Source organism: Amblyomma maculatum, chromosome 1 (genome assembly GCF_055883805.1).
Source record: "Amblyomma maculatum isolate TAMU_Amacu chromosome 1, ASM5588380v1, whole genome shotgun sequence".
NCBI lineage: Eukaryota > Metazoa > Arthropoda > Arachnida > Ixodida > Ixodidae > Amblyomma > Amblyomma maculatum.
In genome coordinates this window covers 92,790,363-92,810,451 of record NC_139344.1, presented here as the reverse complement: position 1 = coordinate 92,810,451, position 20,089 = coordinate 92,790,363, and the positions used below count along the sequence as shown (strand labels likewise).

Here is a 20,089-nt window from a genome sequence, read left to right as displayed (position 1 = left end):
CCCAGCAGGCCCTTATCCTCTGAGCAAAGTTTGCCACCGAAGAGACGAAAATCCTCTGCTGAACACTTAGAGATGGAAAGGTAAGTTTCATAGCCTTCAGGGGCTGAAGCCGAGGGGTGCGTTTACGAGGGCGTTCACCTTCTCGTACGCCACATGTTTTCAACTAGAGCACTTCCTGTTGAAAAGGCTGTTTGTTACCTGAAAGATAATAGCCTTAGCATTGTACCGACCGGCCAATGAAGGAGTCTTATAGGTCATGAAAAAAAAAAAAAACGATATTCTTCAGAAAGGTCTCAGACGCAATTTCGACAAATTTCGGAAATGCAAAAACTCTCGCTGCTGACAAGTAAGGCTGAAGCAAAACGCTTGATGACGAGTGAAAATTTGGTGGGGTGGTTCACTCCGTTTAAAAAGCAGCAAAGCTGTCCTTGGAAAGAATGTTTAGCTTGAAGACACATTAGGATGTCTCTCCTTTCTAAGTGACCGTTTTGAAACAGGGCCCATGGCAGCACGTGGTAGCTACGTTTCTGTAAAAACAATCAGCGGCAAAAATTTCTAATGGAATAATTGACTTTCTAAAATGCAATAGCAATAAACGCATGTTATTTCTGTCCTAAGGAGTTGTATTATTCTACACCCAGCTAATCTTTTCTGATGAGCGTCCGTGATTGTATTGACAGGCATGTTGGTAAGCGTTAGAAAAATTCCGAGAGGCCTGCAGAATCTGCAGTGAAAAAATGCGAAAGCCTGAGATTCGCTGCTGCACACGGTACATATCGCATGCCCCTCGCCAAACAGAACCAGCTTACGGGAAAAGAAAGGCGCAGTATCTGCCACTTGCAGAATCCCGCGACAATCATCCCTTTGGTAGACAAGGAGAATTGTGATGTGCGTTTCACGATCCCGGGCATGGCGCACTTGGTTAAAGCACTATGCTGGAGATCCGAGGGATGGAGGTTTGATTCCCGGTGGAGACAGGATTATTATTTCTTTAATGACGTCATCAGGATGATTGACAAATGGAATCCAGCGGTATCCCACGGAATCTCGCGAAGAAGTGGGTCATTTCTCCCGGACACTCGCTGCTAATGTACGGACACGATGGCAAGTCATGAGCTATTAAAGGCTTTCAACTTAAAATAATTGTGGATTATTAGTGGATGTCCTCACTGAATTGCTAGCAATGAGCCTTAGGTCAACGTACTTTCAGCCAAATGGTGTCACAACCATTCAAAAGCAAATCGTACGCATCGGCTCATGCCTAGTCTATGTGCACGTGACATATCTTTATCAGCACATGCAAAAACGTATGCTTAGCCACTTCCGCGGCACCGACATTTAAAGAATTTCTAGACAGGTAACGATTTTATTGTCTTGTTCACCGCGACAAAGGATCTTTTTTTTGTTTTTGTTAGTGTGAGCAAGCACCTAACCACGTTTTGGGAGTGCCTAACACCATTAGAGTTGATGCCCAAGTTACTAAGACAATTTTTTCAGGTATTTAGATTTAGGGCTTCACTTTCCAAATCTTCATGCCTGTTGGGCCTTCGAACACACAGGTGATAAACCTTTGTTCTCTTTCTGTTCTACACACTCTAAGCTAGTGAAAAGAGACATTGAGAAGTCGTGCCTATCGATCGCTCTGAATAAGTCCAGCCCGTATTTGGTAGAACCCAGTTTTCAGTACAAGGTGTAACGCCTGTCATGCGCAGGATACTAGCTATCCCTGCTGGCATCAGTTGCCGAATACCTGGTGAACGAGACAGCTAGTATACATCCCGATCGAATAGGTCGATAGAAAGTAGCGGTTGCCTCGTACCTTCAAGGAATTTCGCACAAACATAAAAACATCGGTGCGAGGACTGATTACAAAAGGGCATTTTTCTACTCGAAAATGACCCTCCAGAACATAGAGGAGGGTGCATGCGAATGACACGAACCTCGATTGTTCAAAGCCTCATTGGCAACGCTTCGTGAGGTGTTGGAAGAGCATCGTGTATTCAGCACAGCTGGCCTGTGGTAAGAGGTATACTGGTCACATTGGAAAGTGTCTTAATGACAGACTAGTAGAGCACGTTAACGCAGTTAAAAACAAATCAGGTAGTAAAATGATTTCGCACAATAAAAACTGCAGCATTTGTACTTCCGAGCTTGGAGGCACCATGGTGTTGCACAGGTTCGAGAGGCAACTAGGAACGATGCAATAGAAGCTGACGTGTTCGGAAAACCTATAGTAGCTCGTGTATCAGCAATTCTTTAATTCTGCCTAAAAAAAGAATTGAAACGTCGTGCGCAGCAAAAGAATTGAAATCCCGCCTTTCACATCGTGGCTTGATGGAGCCGCAGAGACCGTGATATCCGTGAGTGATTTCTTTTATTTCATTTCGTTGGTGACAGCAGCTGCTCTATATAGGCAAGGGGTTTGACAATAATGACCAGAGATGTCAGGCCTCCCTCTGTCCTATCAACTTCCTTCCTTCCTTCTTGCCGCGCTGAATACCAAGTCCAGCCAGCTATCTTCGCTTCGTGTACATAAGTGAGCCTTAAGTCATGTGCATATGAAACGCTTTATGTATTTGCAGCTCCTGTGTATTGGACGCATTAAATTTACGACATCGAGCAGTATTTTAGTTTGGGCTACTTTGTGTATGTCATTAATTCAGAAAAAGTGCCGGAAAGGTAAAAGTGAAGCGACGAGATAAACCAAACACAAAGAAGTCCTTAGGCTGTATCCTCGTCTTTCCTCGCAGTTTTTCTAAATTAACGACAAAAAGCCCTATCCCGTCAGAAAAAAAAAAAAGAGACAGCAATGAGGGAATGGGTAGGGGCACTTAAGGTCTGCCTTAAGGGTATGATGGGGTAGCGTTAGTGAGTCCCTTCAGTGGCCTAGAGCCTTCTTCCCATCATACTTCATAGGCATGAGCACTCTTACGTTTTTCTATTCTGTTGATTCCTCTCAACTGTAACCGTAAGAAACTGCCTGCGTGGCGTGGATTTCTCGGATAGGATGCACTATTTCCGGCTCATAAAATGTCACTATTTTCCGTACACCAAGACAATATTTTATATTCAGCATACTCAGAGCTTGGCTGGGAAGACGAGGCTTCAGAAAAACGCGGTTTTTATGCCGTCGTTTAACTTGCATCTACATGAGGTACAGGAAATATTTGAGCATTACTTGAATGATTGTAAATATGATATATTGTTTCGGTATGTACTACAGCGCATATTGAAGAACCGCATTTATTTAACTTCCCATTGTGTGCGCGGTTGGCTTACTATGTTTCTATATGTCGAAAAATCGTTAGACTAGTCCTTTCTTCTTGGGCTACGAAACTTATGGAAGACACACATAAAGGATCGACACTGGCAACTAGTTGTTACTAAAATTTAGATTACAGTCAAATGGTGAACTCAAACTCTACTGGGACATAAACGTGAGCCTTAAAGAATTGCGGCACTCCTTCTTGTTTACATGCGCAGTCTTTTCGCCTTTCTAGTGACTGTTGCCTCGAAGTGTTTGGCATTGATATGTTTTTCAATACCACTTACTGAACTCATTTAAGGTACATACCACAAGCACATAGAACATTGTTTCACTGCATTAAATATCATGCTTAGTGGGCTAAGAGCAGCGTGTGTGACTGGCACCTCAGTGATCAGAGGTTCAATTCCCAATGAATAACCCCAAATTTCTTTTAGGCGCAATTCATTTACTTAATCAATTTAAATCTCTTAATGACGCTTTAGTCATGTTTAGAACTTCTGATCACTAGTATTTTTTTGTTTCATTCACTAATACCGCGCAGCACCACGTGTGATGACAAATTTCTTCGACCGATCTGGGTTTTCTCGTGACGACATCGGCGCCACATAGTTGCCCGCTGAACGAGACCCTTAACGTTGCCGCTAGGCAAAGGCGCATACCAGAACGCCTTGTGTCGCTTCATGCGAACGTTTTGCCGCTCTTTCCGGAAACGTTTTTCACTGGGGACTACCAGAATGAAATAAACCTGCAACAGCTTACGCTGCCCTAGGTTATTAAGATCGGCTCATTTTACATCCAGCGAACGCGTCTTCTCGGTTCTCAAAAGCAATATATGCCACTCTCACATTTTTGTAAATCATGAATGTTGCGGGAATATATATATATATATATATATATATATATATATATATATATATATATATATATATATATATATATATATATATATATATATATATATATATATATATATATATATATATATAAATGTCGGCGAGGCAACAGTCGGCGAGGCCACGCGTTGTTTTTCCTTCCGCTTTGAATTTAATGCTCTTTATTCCAATAATAACCATAAGACAACATTCCTGTAAATGTCAACAGTATAAACTAAAAAAAAAAGTTTCCCTTGCACTTCAAGACTGTTCGTTCTTTAAAATGCTATATATATATATATTTAAACCTTAAAACGGGACAGCTTGATGCCGAAGTCGAACTCTTGTTTCGGCTAGTTGGTAAATTTTTGCTTACAAATAATACGCAGTGAAGGGCGAGGACAATGAAAGAACACACACTAGTCGTGTCGTTTGTATGCCTTCTTCCTGCTCGTCCGTCGCACCGTATTATTTGTGAATTGACTACGAAGGTAAACTTCTTGTCCTGTGCTTCCAACACCGCTCTCTGTTAGGTCTAACACACTAGTTTATTTCTGTAAATCACGTTTCTAACCTCGAAATGACGTTGTCGCCGCCCCATCTGCTCATCTACAGTATCTCCTCTATACCTCCACTTTTCTCTATTATCTTTGGGCTCCAAGGAATGACACGGGATTGAACATCAGAACACTTTCATGCTCTGCTAAATGTTTTTTTTTTTCAGGATTTGAGTTCAATCGAACACGCAGTGTTTATCGTATTCATGCGAGAAGTGCTGCGCTATGATTTAGCAATTTATAGAAGCCGCAAATCGGTTGAGTCGACACACACTGATTACCAGCGCTAAAACTAAAACATTACGGCTAGTATAAGAGAAACATCATTCCCGATTTGGACACATGACCTTCTCGGCTCTCTCTACACTTCTGTCTCCTTATTTCAGGCAGCTCTTCGCTGTTCGCAAAGTTCATGACAAGCTTGTGAGCGCACGCCAGGCGCTAGTCAGTCGCAGTCGGCGCCTTATGACTGCAACGTTGGCGTGCGAGCTATAGGTAGAACACTGTGGGGGCACCTGCCTCGCTCATCCGCGCTTGCCAGACGGCCGTCCACTCCTCGTCCGTCGCGGGGCCCGTGAGCCCCGAGTCGGGATGACGCGCAGCGATCAGCTCCTCCTCTGTCGGGCAGCGCCACTCTGGTAGCGCCATGGTGGCCAGGATAGGTACCAGAAAGGTCACGCTACAGCCCTGGATGATGGGTAGCCTGCGTGGTTCCATTAAGGGAGGTCAAGCACAGGAGACACAACCGAGCAGAGAACCACCACTCATAGCTTATGTGCCTTGGCGCAGCGAGTGCTAAACCGTTGCACACACACACATAGTGGTTCAGAGTGCGAGGGTTCAAAAAAAAAAAAATGTGTGACTAAAATAATTCCTCGAAGAATGAAACCTAACAAGAACGAGGTTGTCTAGAGTAAGATGGTGTCCTCGTACCGTTTTTGTCCCTAGAAAATATCTCATTGCCCCCCAGCCGCGCTCTTAATCCACATGCATATTGATAAACTGCTAACCTTCAGCGCGCTCTCTCCTTTACCGTCTCCGTCCTTTCTGTCCGGAAATAATTTACCCTGAACCTTGTACTAACCTGAAGTAAAATATTTCCTGCTGCGCCATTGCAACTGGTTTCCCGTTCCCCTTCATCCATACCCTTTCTCCAAAAAGCTGGGCCTGGTTAGCCTCGAACTCGCTGATGGACTCCCTTTAGCTGGATGTCTTTGGCAGAGGTTTCTTTCAGTGTTGCCTCGTAAGAAAATTTTGCTTATTCTCTCTATGCGCAGGTGAGATCGATGCATCGTTTTTGCGCGCAGGCTTTTACGTAGCAGGGATGTTTGAAATTAGCCGCATCGAGCCCATTTGAGTGTTTTTTGTGGCTCGTGATGATGCATCGAAAGGGTTTGAGTTAACTATTCATAAACCCTAGAGGCTTCTTGACCGGCGCTGACAAGTCATTTAATGCTTTAATGTAATCGAACAACAGAAGAGCATAAAGAAGGAAAATCACTTCCCCTTACGGTTGTTTAAATTACGGGCTCGTAGTGGCGCTCAGGAGTTTTGTCGTCTATCAGCCTTTGGCAATACAACTGCAATCTATTGACGGAGTCAGCCGGTTTGATAACACGCCTGAATAAGAAAAAAGCAGCATGCATGGACGCGGCCTCATTCACTCGAAAAACTTGGCTCTGGTTGAATGTTTCAAGTAGAGCCGGAGCTCCAAATGAGGTAGACTGTCATTAGTCCAATATTTATAATGCAAATGGGTGCAGCGGTTGTTCGCACGTCAAATAAGCCCCGCAAATCGGAAGTATATTTTTCACGAAGTGAGCCGGTCCATGATTTCGAGCGTGCTTACATTCTGCTGAAAACTGCTACAAGGAAAACGCATTTGCAGAAGGTTGCCTTGCGTAGGAACTGTTTTGCCGCTTTTTCTGCTACACAAGAATAATTATCTGCATGAGTGAAAAATAGCGAGGCGCGATTTAGTTAGATGAGACCTAATCAGTCCTATGAATGCATTGCTTAAGCATCTATATGCTACATCACCTAATGCTTTCAATGTCTCTGACTCCTCTATGCGCGTAGTGGGAATTTGCTGAGACCTCTTGAGGCTTTTCTTTCGCATCGCTCGCACTGTGCAGTTGTTGCAGGCCTAATGCGCGCTTCACACTGACGCCTACATATTGATCAGGCAGAGTGAACTCTTATTTGAAGGATAATGTTAGTATCAGTTGAACGATGGCTGCGAAACATACAGTTAAATTTCCCGAAAGGCATCGATAACTGACGACGGATACTAGAGTGCCGCATCACCTTTCGGCGGAAAGCAAATAATCCCTTCACGAGGCTCAGACCCTGCCACTGGCAGAGCCAGTTCATAATTTATGAAGCTAATTGGGGTTGGCTGCTGCCCTCATCTCGTTGCCCATGAACTCTTTTAGCAATTACAAAACTTAACGTGGACTAAATTTTATTTAACAGAATTAAAATCTGCTTCTGGATTTGTCCGGTGCCTCGTTTACAACATTAAGAGAAAAATAGTCAAATATATACTAATCACGAGAAAAAAAAACGAAGGCAAAAATATAACGTCTGGCCGATCAAATGTGGCAACAGAGCTGAAGTGTGGACCTGTTGGTACACACTTAAGAGTAAACCGCCATCTCTAGTTTGATCTTAAATATAGCAACTAATCTTGACCTCGACTCTCGCTTACAAGCCAACGCATAGGAAAGAGCAACGTCACCACTGTCACAAGGCTATGAAGCAATCATCAAGTAAAGAGTCTGCTCTCAGTCAACATGATTGAAGCAAGCAGAGGTAGATGGATTTCTGCTACAGCTCGTGCTGCAATTTTGCATCCTGTGATCAAATATTATCGCTGTCATTGATCAGCTTTATATAAGTACAGATATGGATGCAATATGCACCATGCAGTAGAGCATACAATATACAATAATTATGCTGATGTACCAGACGCGTCTTTACTACAAGAATTGCTCGAATAGCTCAAAGTTAGAAAACGTCGTGTGGCTGCCCCTTAATAAATTTTCGGTCGCTATAGTATCCTGATAAATTCTCCAGCTTACGTTACTGGGCGACGAGCTCACACAAAAAAAAAAAAAAAAAAAAAGAACAGTGCGAGTGCGTGCCTTACGCTTTCGTGAAGCGAATCCTCTAACTTTCGGCTGCAGTTTCCCATTGTTACACATTTCTTACACTGTGATCTTTTATTATGTTTTATTGCGTATATCCATGACTTTTTCGGCATTTGTGTTCCGCTGTACTTGCATGCATTGCTCTTGTGGGTTTTCTGCAGCTAGTTTTTGCTTCGAGTGTTACGTTAATTTTTCTTAAAAATGGAATAACTGGAACCAGTTTTTTTTTTGTTCATAAAGGAAATGAAAGATCCCAAAACTCATATACGCACTGAATCGTCTGCAACGCATACCTCACTTCGGCCTATAAGTTCCCAATACAATGCCTAGACATGAGCGAGGCGGCATTGCGGCTAATGAGTGCGGTGTAGAATTACCGACGATGCCAAAGCTGACCCCGAAGGATAGGGGCACGGGTGCTCAACAACTATCGTTCTAAATGTGTAGTGACACTGAAAAATTACCAAAACTAATGCAGAAAGCAGCGGTCACGACGCTTAAAACAACTTGGAATTGGTTGAGTATTTCAAAACCAGCTCCCTGGACGCGAGCGGTTTCGAATTTTACCATGGGTATTGCTTGAGATTATTCGTGCCTGCTGCCGCTTTAGCTGATAGCAATGTAATTGCTGATTGCACCACGTTTAGGAAGATTGCCTGCTTGTAAAATGCAACGTTTACACGTTGCTCTAAGTTATAATGCCTTATCTTTAGTGGAATGTTTATAATGCAGTGCTAAAAAGCTGATGCTAAACGTTTATCGTCATATATTGCAGTGACGGCTCAATTAAGCTCTCGCTTAGCGCGGGATGTCTGGTATAAGTCGCAAATTTCGTCAGAGAACACCTTTTTTGGATAACAGCTGAACCTTATTTCTTAACTACTCAAGAGCCGCCACGCCGCAGTGGCTCGGTCGTTAGGACGCGCTACTACTAAGCCAGGGGACAGAGCTCGACCCCGACCACGAAGGCCCAGTTTCGATGCAGGCAAAACTCGATCAAGGCATCCGTGTACTGCGCGAATTCGGTGCACGTTAATGAGCTCAGGGCGGTCGGAATTTCCGGAGCCCATTACCAGGACATCCCAAAAATCCTGATTCGCTTTAGGACGCTAATCAACATAAACCAAACTATTCAAATGTCTGTCCGAAAATTTTACTTTTCCTCTGGGTAGTACAAACTGAGAAAATGAGGTACAGTAATAAGCAATATGAGAAAGAACAAACCTTTCGCACGAAATTGCGAACATTCTCGGTATTTCTCTACGAAATATGATGGCGACCTACGGATATTATGCATCCAAAGGAAAACTTTTTAAAAATTAAATAATCTTTTCTTGTTAAACAAAATTATAGAGTAATCAATAAATGAAAGCTCAGACTTTTTTCCAGCTCGTATTGCTCATGACTGCACATCGAACTGCAGTGACGAGTTTTCGGCGCTTGTTAGGAACTGATTGTGAGCAGACTGCACTCCTGCCGTCACACAATTATCTCCCTTCTCCCTTCTGCTAAATAGAGCCTACTGGCAGGCTAAGAAAACTCGCGCCTAAGTCAGGCTACCACGAATTTTGAATTTTCATCTGCCAAAATCCTAACAGAAAAGAGCAGTCGCGGATCGCTTCCGTTGGTAAAGCCGACAGTTGTAAGTTTTGCATTACGGCGGATGTGTGATGTACTACTACAGCTAGAATGAAAACTGCTACACCGTATAGTATTCGGAAGGTTCCGTAGTGCAGCTTTGGTAAAACGAAATTTGTGGAACGGTGCGAACCGATTCAACGAGTTTGTCCTGCAGTGTGCCAATCTTCGTCATTATAGCCACTGACATGCATCGCGTGCTGGCACGCTCGAGGACAAATAATTTGGTCGCCGTATCTTCGTTGTTCGCTACACCTGACGCTCTGCTGCAAAATATTCCTGAGTATTTGGATCTATTTGGTTAGCCTAAATAAACACCCCCCTACAGTATATACTCTACAATACGCAACATTAAAGTTACAGAACGTTTATAGGACCGTAAATTAAAAAAAAAAAAACAGCTGCAAAGAACAGATGGCGCATTTCTGGCCGGCCTCATACCTGATGCCGAGAGACGTCTGGATGAGCGTGCCGATTCCCGAGATGAAGAAGATGGTGGAGATGAGGTAGCCACGAGCGGGATCTCCCTCGCGCATGCAGAGTGCCGGTGCTAGAGCGAAGGGGTAACTCAGCGTTCCCGTTGTCGCAATCAGGTAGTGCTACGTGAGAGAGCGGTGAGGCGTAAATCCCTCTGATTGCGAGAGATGACGAGTCACGCGCGCCAAAGCACCAACATGAGTCGTTTTCTGGTGAAATTATGGACGGCTAATCTCGCTCGCAGCTCCCGACAAACTGAGCTTCAGAACTCACACGCGCAATGGAAGATGCAAGAAAAATATGCAACACCCATGACTTAATTTCATTGAAACCTTCAGGGCACTGCCATATTTAAACTTTTCTTGTTCCTATTTAAGCAAGCTTCTCTGACAGTTAGTTAAATACCCCAAGAATGAAAAGCTAGACCGATAATTTAAGGCAAAACCATACAGACGTTTTTCACTGAGAGAATTCGCTTTAGACGGCTAGCCGACAGTTCGGCTTTTTAGCCAGAATGCAGCTGGTACGTGTCTTCCTGTTGAAGCTATGCGGCAGGGTAAGCACTGAATACGTTTTTGCTTCTTTTTTTTTTTTTTTTTTTTTTGCAGTCGGCGTCATTTCTTTACCGAAGGCCACGCAAGCGGCGTTATGGTGCGCGAACAAAAGTAGTCTGCTGGTACAGTAGACAGCTAATCCTAACTCCAATAGGAGGCCAGACGCCTGCTTGCAAATTTCGGCTTAGATAATTGGAGGAAGCTTAAGCTTCGCCTTCAACAGTTCAACGCTATAGCGTTTAAACCCCAATGCTTTGAAGACGATGGATGGATGGATTTACAAGGATTTGCACTCAGTGCCGGCTCGCGCCATCTGTTGCGACAGCGCCGTACGATCGAATGAATTTTCCTCTGAACGCTGCATCACAGGCAAGCAAATCGGAAATGTTCTTTATTACTCGTTTTACTATTACTTACTTAGTTAGTTTCTTTTAGTCACGCGCTTAAACATTAGCGCGCAGTTATAGGGCAATATACATTAGGCCCACCTTTATTCGGAGAGAAGCAGTGCGATTCTGGGGCGGAGTGGCTGCGTGCTCACCTTGCACTGCGACGGAGCAGTGTTCGACTCTGCGGGTTTCTACAGAACTTTTTTTTCTCTTATTTTTGCGTTACAGCCACAACGCCTACACCGGCTTTTCGGCAACCTGAGGCCCTTTACGCGTTCGCGTTAAAAGACAAGTACTAAGATCAAATCAGTTGATATTGTCGACCATAAACCCTGACTGCTCATTGGAGGGTCAAATTCTAAAGTTAAAGCTCAGCTACTTTGGTCATCTGATGAGAAGAGAGGAGTCGCTGGAGAAAGATTTGATGTTGGGAAAGGTTGAGGGTCGCCGGAGAAGGGGTAGGCAGCGAACGCGATGGTTAGATGGCATCCTCGAGGCGCTGCAGATGAAGTTATGTGATGTTAGCAAGATAGTGAGAGACCAGAAAGCGTGGCGTGACATGGTCCATAGGGTCACGAAGAATCGGGCACGACTGAACGATTGAACTGAACTGAGGAAGAAAATATTGGTTTACATTCGCTAGTATCCACGCACACTAGGGTATACGAAATCGGCTCTACCTGTAGGCCAAGTACGGCACTGAAGTACCATGCAGGGCTGTCGTCGACTCCGTAGGACATCAGCTTTTCTAGGGGTGGTTTTTTCGTCGTGGCTGTTTTGTCCTCCTGAGGAAACAACAGAAGAAAAATCCGGAGTAAGTTTTTAGTTTCTCAGGTTCAAATGCGATCAGTTGTCAGCGAGCGCGGACCATTTACGCGGGGGTCTACGTGGCCGTTTGTGCGGCTGCCCTCTCCGTTGCGCTATAAAAACAAAAAAGTTACTAACTCATGGGAATGATCCATGTGTTGGGGGTTTATTTCTATGCGGTGCTGATGTCAACTAACCTAGTGAGCAAAGCGCTGAGTACAGAAGTAATATTTATCTTCGATTTACCTGATGCTCTAACTGAGTTAGTACAGCGCCGTGTGCGAAATTCAGAAGGCCTGTGTTCGAATCCCACTAGTACATTGTGGTCGTTCTTCCCTCTGTTCTTAAATCAGTTTTCTTAAAACGACTGGAGAATTGCACCACTGATATTTTGGCTTCATTCTTCTCCTTCTGCGACGGTATATGAAAAGAATACTGCGCGAAAAAGAAAACTAGAGATACGCATAGCTAGTAATAGTGAACAGCATCTACCCGGCCTAACGTCGAGACCTCGGTGGTAACGGCCTTGCATCCTATTCACTGCCTCACGTAACAGATTTCAGCGACCGACCTCAACCATTAACTTCAGGCCTGCCCGTCACTGCGGGCCGTCAACCTCACCCTAAGCCCATCCCGCTTAATCTGGGAGAACACTCTGTGTATAACCGCAGATCCGATCAGCCAGTTAAGACGGGTCATTCGGACAAGGTGTGAGGCGGAGGCCAGACGGCTTCTGGACTGTTAGGAGGCCTCGCGCGAGCAAGGCCTCCTAACAATAACTGTTTGCAATAACTAAACATGATTTCTTGCCCTTCGCCCCTCCTCTGCTGCAGCATTTAGATTAAGTAGTATTGTGATCACATTATAGTACTCTTGTTTTTTTTTTTTTTTTACAATAGTACCGATTCATTTTGAGTGCCCTAAAACATCAAGAAAGATGCAAATAACTCATACTAAATGCCCTATTGATTGGGCTCTAACCGACAGAGCACAAGCCTATTTGTCATGTGTGTATATCATGGAAATTAAGAAGAAGAAATGGGCATGGGCAGGACATGTAGTGCGAAGAGAAGATAACCGATGGTCGCTTAGGGTAACAAACTGGATTCCAAAGGAAGGAAAGCGTAGCAGGCGGCGGTAGAAAGTTAGGTGGGCGGATGAGGTTAAGAAGTTCGCAGGGGTCAAGTGGATGCAGCTAGCAAAAAACCGGGTTAAGTGGAGAAATATGGGAGAGGCCTTCACCCTGCAGTGGGTATAGTCAGGATGATGAGGATAATGATGTATATCATGCATATTTTTTTTTTAAGCCGGCGAAATATCTCGAAGCCGCATCTTGATTTTTTTTTTTTTTTCAGTTTTCGCCGCGCGACTTGACTGTAACAAATCAAACGCGCTTTTCTTCACTAAGGAAGCAAGTGTTTGTGCACTATTTTGTCGCATGTTCACACGGCAGCTGCTGCGTGACTGGAATGACAACCAGACATTGTGTAAGAGTTTCTGTCACTCTCTTGCTCCACAGAGTGAAGCCGCAGAAGCATCAAAACACGCCAGACATTCCGCAGGTGCGTTTTGGCTATTCCAGTCACATAGGAATAAAAAAAAAAGATTATTTATCTTTATATTGGGAGCCAGCTCATATGACTGCGGAATAGTTTTAATGTAGTCGACAAGCTGTGACCATATGGCCTGCAATTGTCTCCCCCGGGGTTAACCAACAATGCGCCACATGTTAAACCGCCTACTTATATGTCGTCGTCTGCCTTATGCGTGACGAAGGAGCGTTCCTTGGCCCAAACCAGTCTCTGTCGAAATGTACTTAACGGCGCGCATGCGTACACTCGCTTGGACGTGTCGCCGCTCGCCTGCTTCTCAATCACACTGCGGTTGCGCTCGAAGTACTCGTCAAACCATAGAACGAGGGTCGAAGCAGTTTGATCTCTGGCAACCTGTGCAGCTACGAAGGACGTTGGCCGTACGCCACGGAGTTGAGAAAAGGATGGAAACAAAAGTTATGGCACTGATGACTTACATACGTTTTCTACCTTAGGTTAATAAATTCTGCGACCGCCCAGCATCTGCCTTTTGTGGAGTTGACTGAGAAATACTTTATAAAATATGCTTTCCCGAAATTATGTTGAGCTAGAAAGCATATAATGTAATTATAACCCACTTTGCTTATACATTAGGCGTGCTAGTGTACTATCCGACCACTGTACCGTCATGAAGAATACTTTGAGGGATAAGTATTCACCAAATTGAATTCACTACATTTAGGTAAAGCAGGTCAACAGGTGTTTGAAAGCATGGGGAGGCGTCCATGATCTATCCTCTAGAATCAGCTGACTGGCTAGTGGGGCAACCCGGAATTAAAGTGTTTTTCGGAAATCCCCGTCGCGCCAAACTTTGTCCACAACAACACTGGGGCGATAAAAAGAAGCTCGAAGATAACAGCGCCTAAATTTTCCGCTGTTTCAATATTCTGTCGTTACGCACAAATGAGTGTATATCTTGACATAATACTGGACGACTGTAGCGTCTTTTTTATCGCCCAGGTCAAGAAATTCGCGAAGCAGAGCGCTTCGGCGCCGATTTGTTGGCATTGCTTTTTATAGCGATAGTATATACATCGAAAGATACCTATCAGTAAACACACAATAGCCTCAAGCATTTTCCTTCGTAATCGCGGTTAAGCAGCCTCGGGTCTGAGCTCGTTTTATTGAGTTCCTGACAAGAGCCATCGCCGCCACCCACCGACTCCAACGGCTGCCGCATACATGGGATTACTTCAAAGAAGCAGGTAGCCAACGCTGCATAAAATAGCGATATGTCATTTTCTTTGAATTCACCGTCTTCTTTTTATCTCATTTATCTCGCAGGTTTACAATGGGGTTGACTTGGAATGAACGGGAAATAAGAGATAGTCCGTTCAGTGCTTGAGCTTCGACCATGCGAAAGAAAACAAACGAATTTATGGACAAACATGCCGCAGGAGGGAGAAGATCTGCCACGCGTCTAAATGCATCGCCCTTCGCCTATAAAAGGCTTACCATTGCCGTAATAAAGAGTCAATGCTCGCACCATCTTTGCATGCACGGAGCGAGGTCCCGATCAATAAGTGCAATGCATAGGGTAGCAGCAATAAAATATCGATACGGTTACCATCTCTTCTCCTCGCGTCCTCGTACTGCTGACTGTTTCCCAACATGCATAACTCCTGCCCAACTGCGATCTGTTCTGCGTCACCGGCTTGTTCAAAATTACTAGCCTCCATCCTCGTGGTGCCGCTCTGGTGGCGTTAGGCGTGTGTACTATGATGCCTAGGTGTTTCTGAAGTTGCTTCTTGCCTTCAATCAACCATTTGTGCAATTTTGGGTGATACGTGCCTAAAAAGAAATACATAATTGACGGCGTAAAGAAAGCAGCGGAAACTTGGCAAAACTTTCAAACTGACTGACTTCAAAATGGAACAGGCTAGGTATTTCTATAATTTCGCCATTTTTGTCATTCAGCACGCTCCCAGTATTTTGCATCAAACAATTATTAATGCATTCTGCGTGCAACTGACTAAATGACGCACGGAAATGAGCTTTTCTATCACTTGTGAATTCAGAATTATTGTTCACATCATCAATGTGATTCGTGTGTGGTTCACCAGAATAGGTTGAGTCAGAGCCACTCACCTCATTACTTGCGATCACAGCCTGGGGTCAAGCATAACCGAAGCCAAAGAACATAACTTTCTGGAGCCATTAAATACTCTCTGCTCCATCGACACTAGAATAAGTTATTAATATGCCATCACTGACAGTAAATGCCCCTTTCCCCCCGGAGCTCCTTTAAGCGTTTTTGACACAGTGAGTTCCGTTTCAAGGGAAAGCATGACCGAAACATTTTGATTTATCAGCGATTTCGCAAGAAACTGCTTTTAGAATGATCTCCCGATCATTATCAGATGGTTTTCAACGACAAAATGTATTGAAGCCCACAAACACTGTTAGAATTGACTTCGCCTATTGATTCATTTTTGGCGGTTTCTTTTCTGGCGGCGAGGCTGCAATGTTGCAGAATGTTTCTGAGGCATTTGGCTACTATGATACATAGTTTATCGGCCGTGCAGTTCTCTCGGAACTGCAATGTTGGTTTTATTTTCCAACACTTGGAGTTCGTCTATTCACTGTCTTGAGTTTTGTATTTTCCCTCCTAAATTCTTTCTCTGCGTTTCTGACCTCCTGCTTATTACTCTGTTTCTTAACTGCATACACTTTACACCTTGCCCACTCGCCTGTGCTCCGGGGGGTAGTTGGTTCGACTCTCATTGTCGTTCGGTTACACGCGATATGTTCAATGTGTCCAACTTTTTATATTAGCCTAGTACTCGGCTTTCCTGGTTGTATGACTTGGAAAAGGAAGGGGCCTGCGTCTTTAAATTAATTCACTCTAAGCTAAAAAGGCACCCATGAAGAAAAAAAAAAGGTGGCTTTAACAAACAAGGCGCATTTCAGATGTTTCTCAGTTGATTGAATCACAGTGCCGAATACACAGCGGTTTGGTCCCACAAAGCTCTTTTTCAAGCATTTCACTAAAGAGGAGTAGAGCACCAGGCCGGGGAAACATTGTACCTAATGGATAACTGATGGGTATGAGGCGGTCCTGGGGATCGAACCCATCCCCTCCGCAATGCCAGGCCGATACTTTATAAGGCCACTGCTTCGGTTATTATACATTGGCCTGTCAATAAAGCATTTGCCACGTATTTGTGAGGCGCTGCATCTTATTCTCTGTATCACCCGGTAAGTTCTGATCTTCTATAGGGTTCACGATTTTACCCGCCCAGTAGTCAGGTCTTCTGGTGTTCATATGTAACCAGCCAAAGGACGGGACACAGGGAAGAAGAAGACAGGACAAGGCTGGACTAGCAACTGAATGCTTATTGAACGGAAGAAAACAACGAACTTGCCCAGTCGTCAACCTTGTTGAATCTTCTGGTGTTAAATGCTTCGAAAAGAGCCTTTAGTCACCTAACTCTTCCCTCGTAGGAAATGTTTCCACGCGAAACCGAAGCTAATTATGGTCCTTATGAAGAGCCTGTTCAAGCTTTGACTGACGAGATTTAAATGCGTAGGCTCGCCCCCGAGACTTGAACTCTAGTAAGCCAGGCCCACGGCCATGGCCCACTTGAAGAAAAAGGTTTGCAGGCGACTGGAAGTGGCATTTGAGTCTTTAATGAACTTATTCGCATTTAATGGATACGTTAGACACTACTGAGAAGCTATATATGGAATAAGAAGGTGTAATATCAAGTTCTGAGGCGCAGAAAAGAAAGAGGACATTTTGCATCGTCATTAGATGTGGTCGTGCACAATCTTTCGTCTGTGCAGGATGCGTCAGTAGTATAAGGTAATGTAACTCCGTCCCGATTACGCGCGGAATAGTTGCAGAAAGGGCCTTGTGGCAGTAGGCTGTGTTATATAAAAAAAAGAAAAAAAAGCGACTCAGGCTATGAGAGACGCCGTAGTGGAGGACTACGGAAATTTTGACCATCTGGGGTTCTTTAACGTGCACTGACATCGCATAGCACAAGGGCACCTTGCTTTTCACCAGCATCGAAAAGCGGCCGCCACGGCCGGAATTCGATCCCGCATCCTTGGTCACAGTAGTCGAGCGTCTTAACCCCTGCACCACCATGGTGGGCAAAGGAAAAAAAAACAAACAAAAAGAAAACAAAGTGTTTAAGGCAAAGCGACAGATAAAATGTCATTTTTAGTTATGCCTCATTATTTGACGCAGAGGCCCCGAGGTACTAAGTATACTGAATCAGGTTTACTGTTTTCGTAGGCCAAGTGATACAAGTCCAAGGCTTCCCATAGGGCGCGAGCGTGGCGCCATATCTCAGCAGCGCCCACGTGACGCACTATAGGTCCGTTAACGCGCTCTTAACTGCTGCTTTCCAGTGCTTTACTTGGCAGTATAATTGTACTTGAGTGCTACATTTGTTTATTTATTGAGAATACACTTCGGCCCGTGCCTGTTTAAGCTTAATTTGAGGTTTAGCCCCACTAATTCGATAAGACTAACGGTTCACTGAGTCAGAGAGCTGTCGAGCTTTAAATACTGCGACGATGAGTAGCTCCGGCTGCAGAATCGCTTTTGTTGCTATGGAAAGAACTGACGCTGCCAAACAACCAGCCAGGTAAGAGTTAAGAGGTCGCTGAACCCTGGTAATAAGCTTTCTCAGGGAACGGAGCAGTCAAGTGTCTGACCGATTCGGAGTGCCTTCGGACAGCACCGGCGGAAGCGACGCAGTTAGACTCCTCCCTTGCACTTAGTAGCGTGGGCAAGTTGGGCAGTGGGGACGGCGCGGATAAATCGTTTAAAGCAACTGTGTAGAAGTGTGTTTCACACAGCAATTTCACACGCGCTGAATGCGATAATTACCACTCGTGCTTCGGGCGCGTATTTGATTTATCACGCGAAGAGCAGATTTGTTGACCCTCACTCCGCAGGTCACGCGAACCTGTCATTTTCTTGCGCCTATTTATTCGCTTTCTCAGTCATTTGAAATGACTGCTTCAAAAGTGGCGAAGCTGCCTAGATAGCTCACGATGCATACCGTGGCGCGTGGAGGCAGAATCTTTATGAATGGTTCTTGTTCAACTTTCATAAGCGGGTACCAATGCCTCCACTGAGAAAAAAATTGAAACTTCCCGGCTTTGAGACGAACCTTCCTTGTTTATGGAAAAGATCCGGCATGTTTTCTATCCTACCAGCAATCAGTATTCTTTAGCTTTATAAGTGACACGTGCAGGAATATATCGCACGCCGTTCCTTCTACGCTATTCAGCTATTCATCGAATTGCTTACCGCCAAATCGATAGACAAAATCTTTCCCGTTAAAATGCTTGCTGCACACATGAGAATCATATTCGTTTTTTTTTTTTTTGTTCATTTGTCGATTATGAACCAATCATTTTTTGGAAGAAATTGACGCATACAGCTGGTTCTGTCTTGTGAGTTATGAAGTGAGATAAAGACCAGTGACTGACCTTGACAACAGTTTGGATAAACAACAGCAACAACCCCAAAGATCATGCAATATAAAAATGAGCAAATATGACACCCGCTAACAATAAAACCACCGAGAAAAACGCGACCGTCAACTTTCAAAATGAACCACTTTACTCGAGCGCATGCTCGAGCAGCAGCAAGAGGAGTCACGTGATCCACTTGTTCCTCAAGGTAGTCGCTAGCGCCGTTCGCTCTAGCGGTGGAGCTCACGCCAAATTCCACAAATTAAGTTTTCGGAAGTGAATTCCATGTTACTGCGTCCGTCATAGGCAACAGAACAAATCTGTGCGAATGATCGAAATTTTGAGACGTTTACAAATATGGTGTGAAAAATAACAAAACAGTTGCGCTATATAAGTAGCACCCGTCAACAACAATTTCTCTCTAGTTACCCAGTTTACTGCCCGAAAACTATATGTGATCAGCTGTTTTCTGTAGGCGTCTTTCCACCGACCCGCTATGACCGAGGAGCAAATAAAAAAGGATGGACGTCTTTATACCTTATTCAAACCTGCCCAGCATGCGCCGATTTCGCCATGAATGTACAAAAGATGACGTTGACGTCAGATCCATTGTTTTGTCTCTTCAGAGTTTAGAGAAAGGCTGTCGGTGCTGGACTGCCGTTACCACTACGTGACAATATTACAAACTCAGGTAGTGTCTAGAATATGGCGAGGAGCTCGTATAACGCTGCCCGCTAGGGAGAAAAAAAAAAACAGGGGCATCCCAGACCTTATTTAAACAGCATCTTCCCGCGAGGGGGCGAGGTGTTTTGGATAGCTTTTCCTCATACATGTTCACAACACCGCAAGTAGCGACTGTTTTGAATAGGTTTTTTGTGTTCATGAAAAAGAGAGAGAGAAGGAGAAGGAGAGAGCAGGCTGCGATTATAGGAACTTATACGATCAGTGAAATAATACTCATATGTAATAGACTGGTCTCGCCAATACCTAACGAAAAGCTGCGCTCTTTACCTCAATGCACTCACAACAATTTTCAGCGAGATTGGGAAACTTATATAAGCCTTTGTTTCCACTAGAAGCACCCTCTAGAAAATTTGATAGCCGCGTAGCCTGGGGATGAATGGTTTCTTCCTCGAACCTCGTGCCAATGCAGACACGAAAAAATGTTAGAGCGACGTGTAATTGGAGCCAGTCGAACTGGTGTTGCTTTTTGCTACTTTTCTTACGCTTTCCTACCTAATTCGAGATTCTGGGAGAAATTATTGGTGGACTAAGTAAGAGTGAATACAAGCATGCTAAGTGCAGTCGGGGGAATAGCAAAGAAAGGAAACGCACAGCGACTGACCA

General features: G+C 44.3%; 1 protein-coding gene across 2 annotated transcripts in view; it reads right to left on the bottom strand.

Annotated features, from left to right (window-relative positions):
• Positions 1–20,089, bottom strand: part of LOC146203179 (solute carrier family 23 member 1-like) — a 117,304-nt gene that overhangs the window by 41,817 nt on the left and 55,398 nt on the right. For both annotated transcript variants that reach the window (XM_084588548.1, XM_084588547.1), the window contains exons 4-6: positions 11,588–11,692; positions 9,929–10,086; positions 5,217–5,400 (exon numbers count right to left, since the gene is read on the bottom strand). In XM_084588548.1, coding sequence (XP_084444674.1) covers positions 5,217–5,400; positions 9,929–10,086; positions 11,588–11,692 — 447 coding nt within the window. The remainder of the gene's footprint in view (positions 1–5,216; positions 5,401–9,928; positions 10,087–11,587; positions 11,693–20,089) is intronic.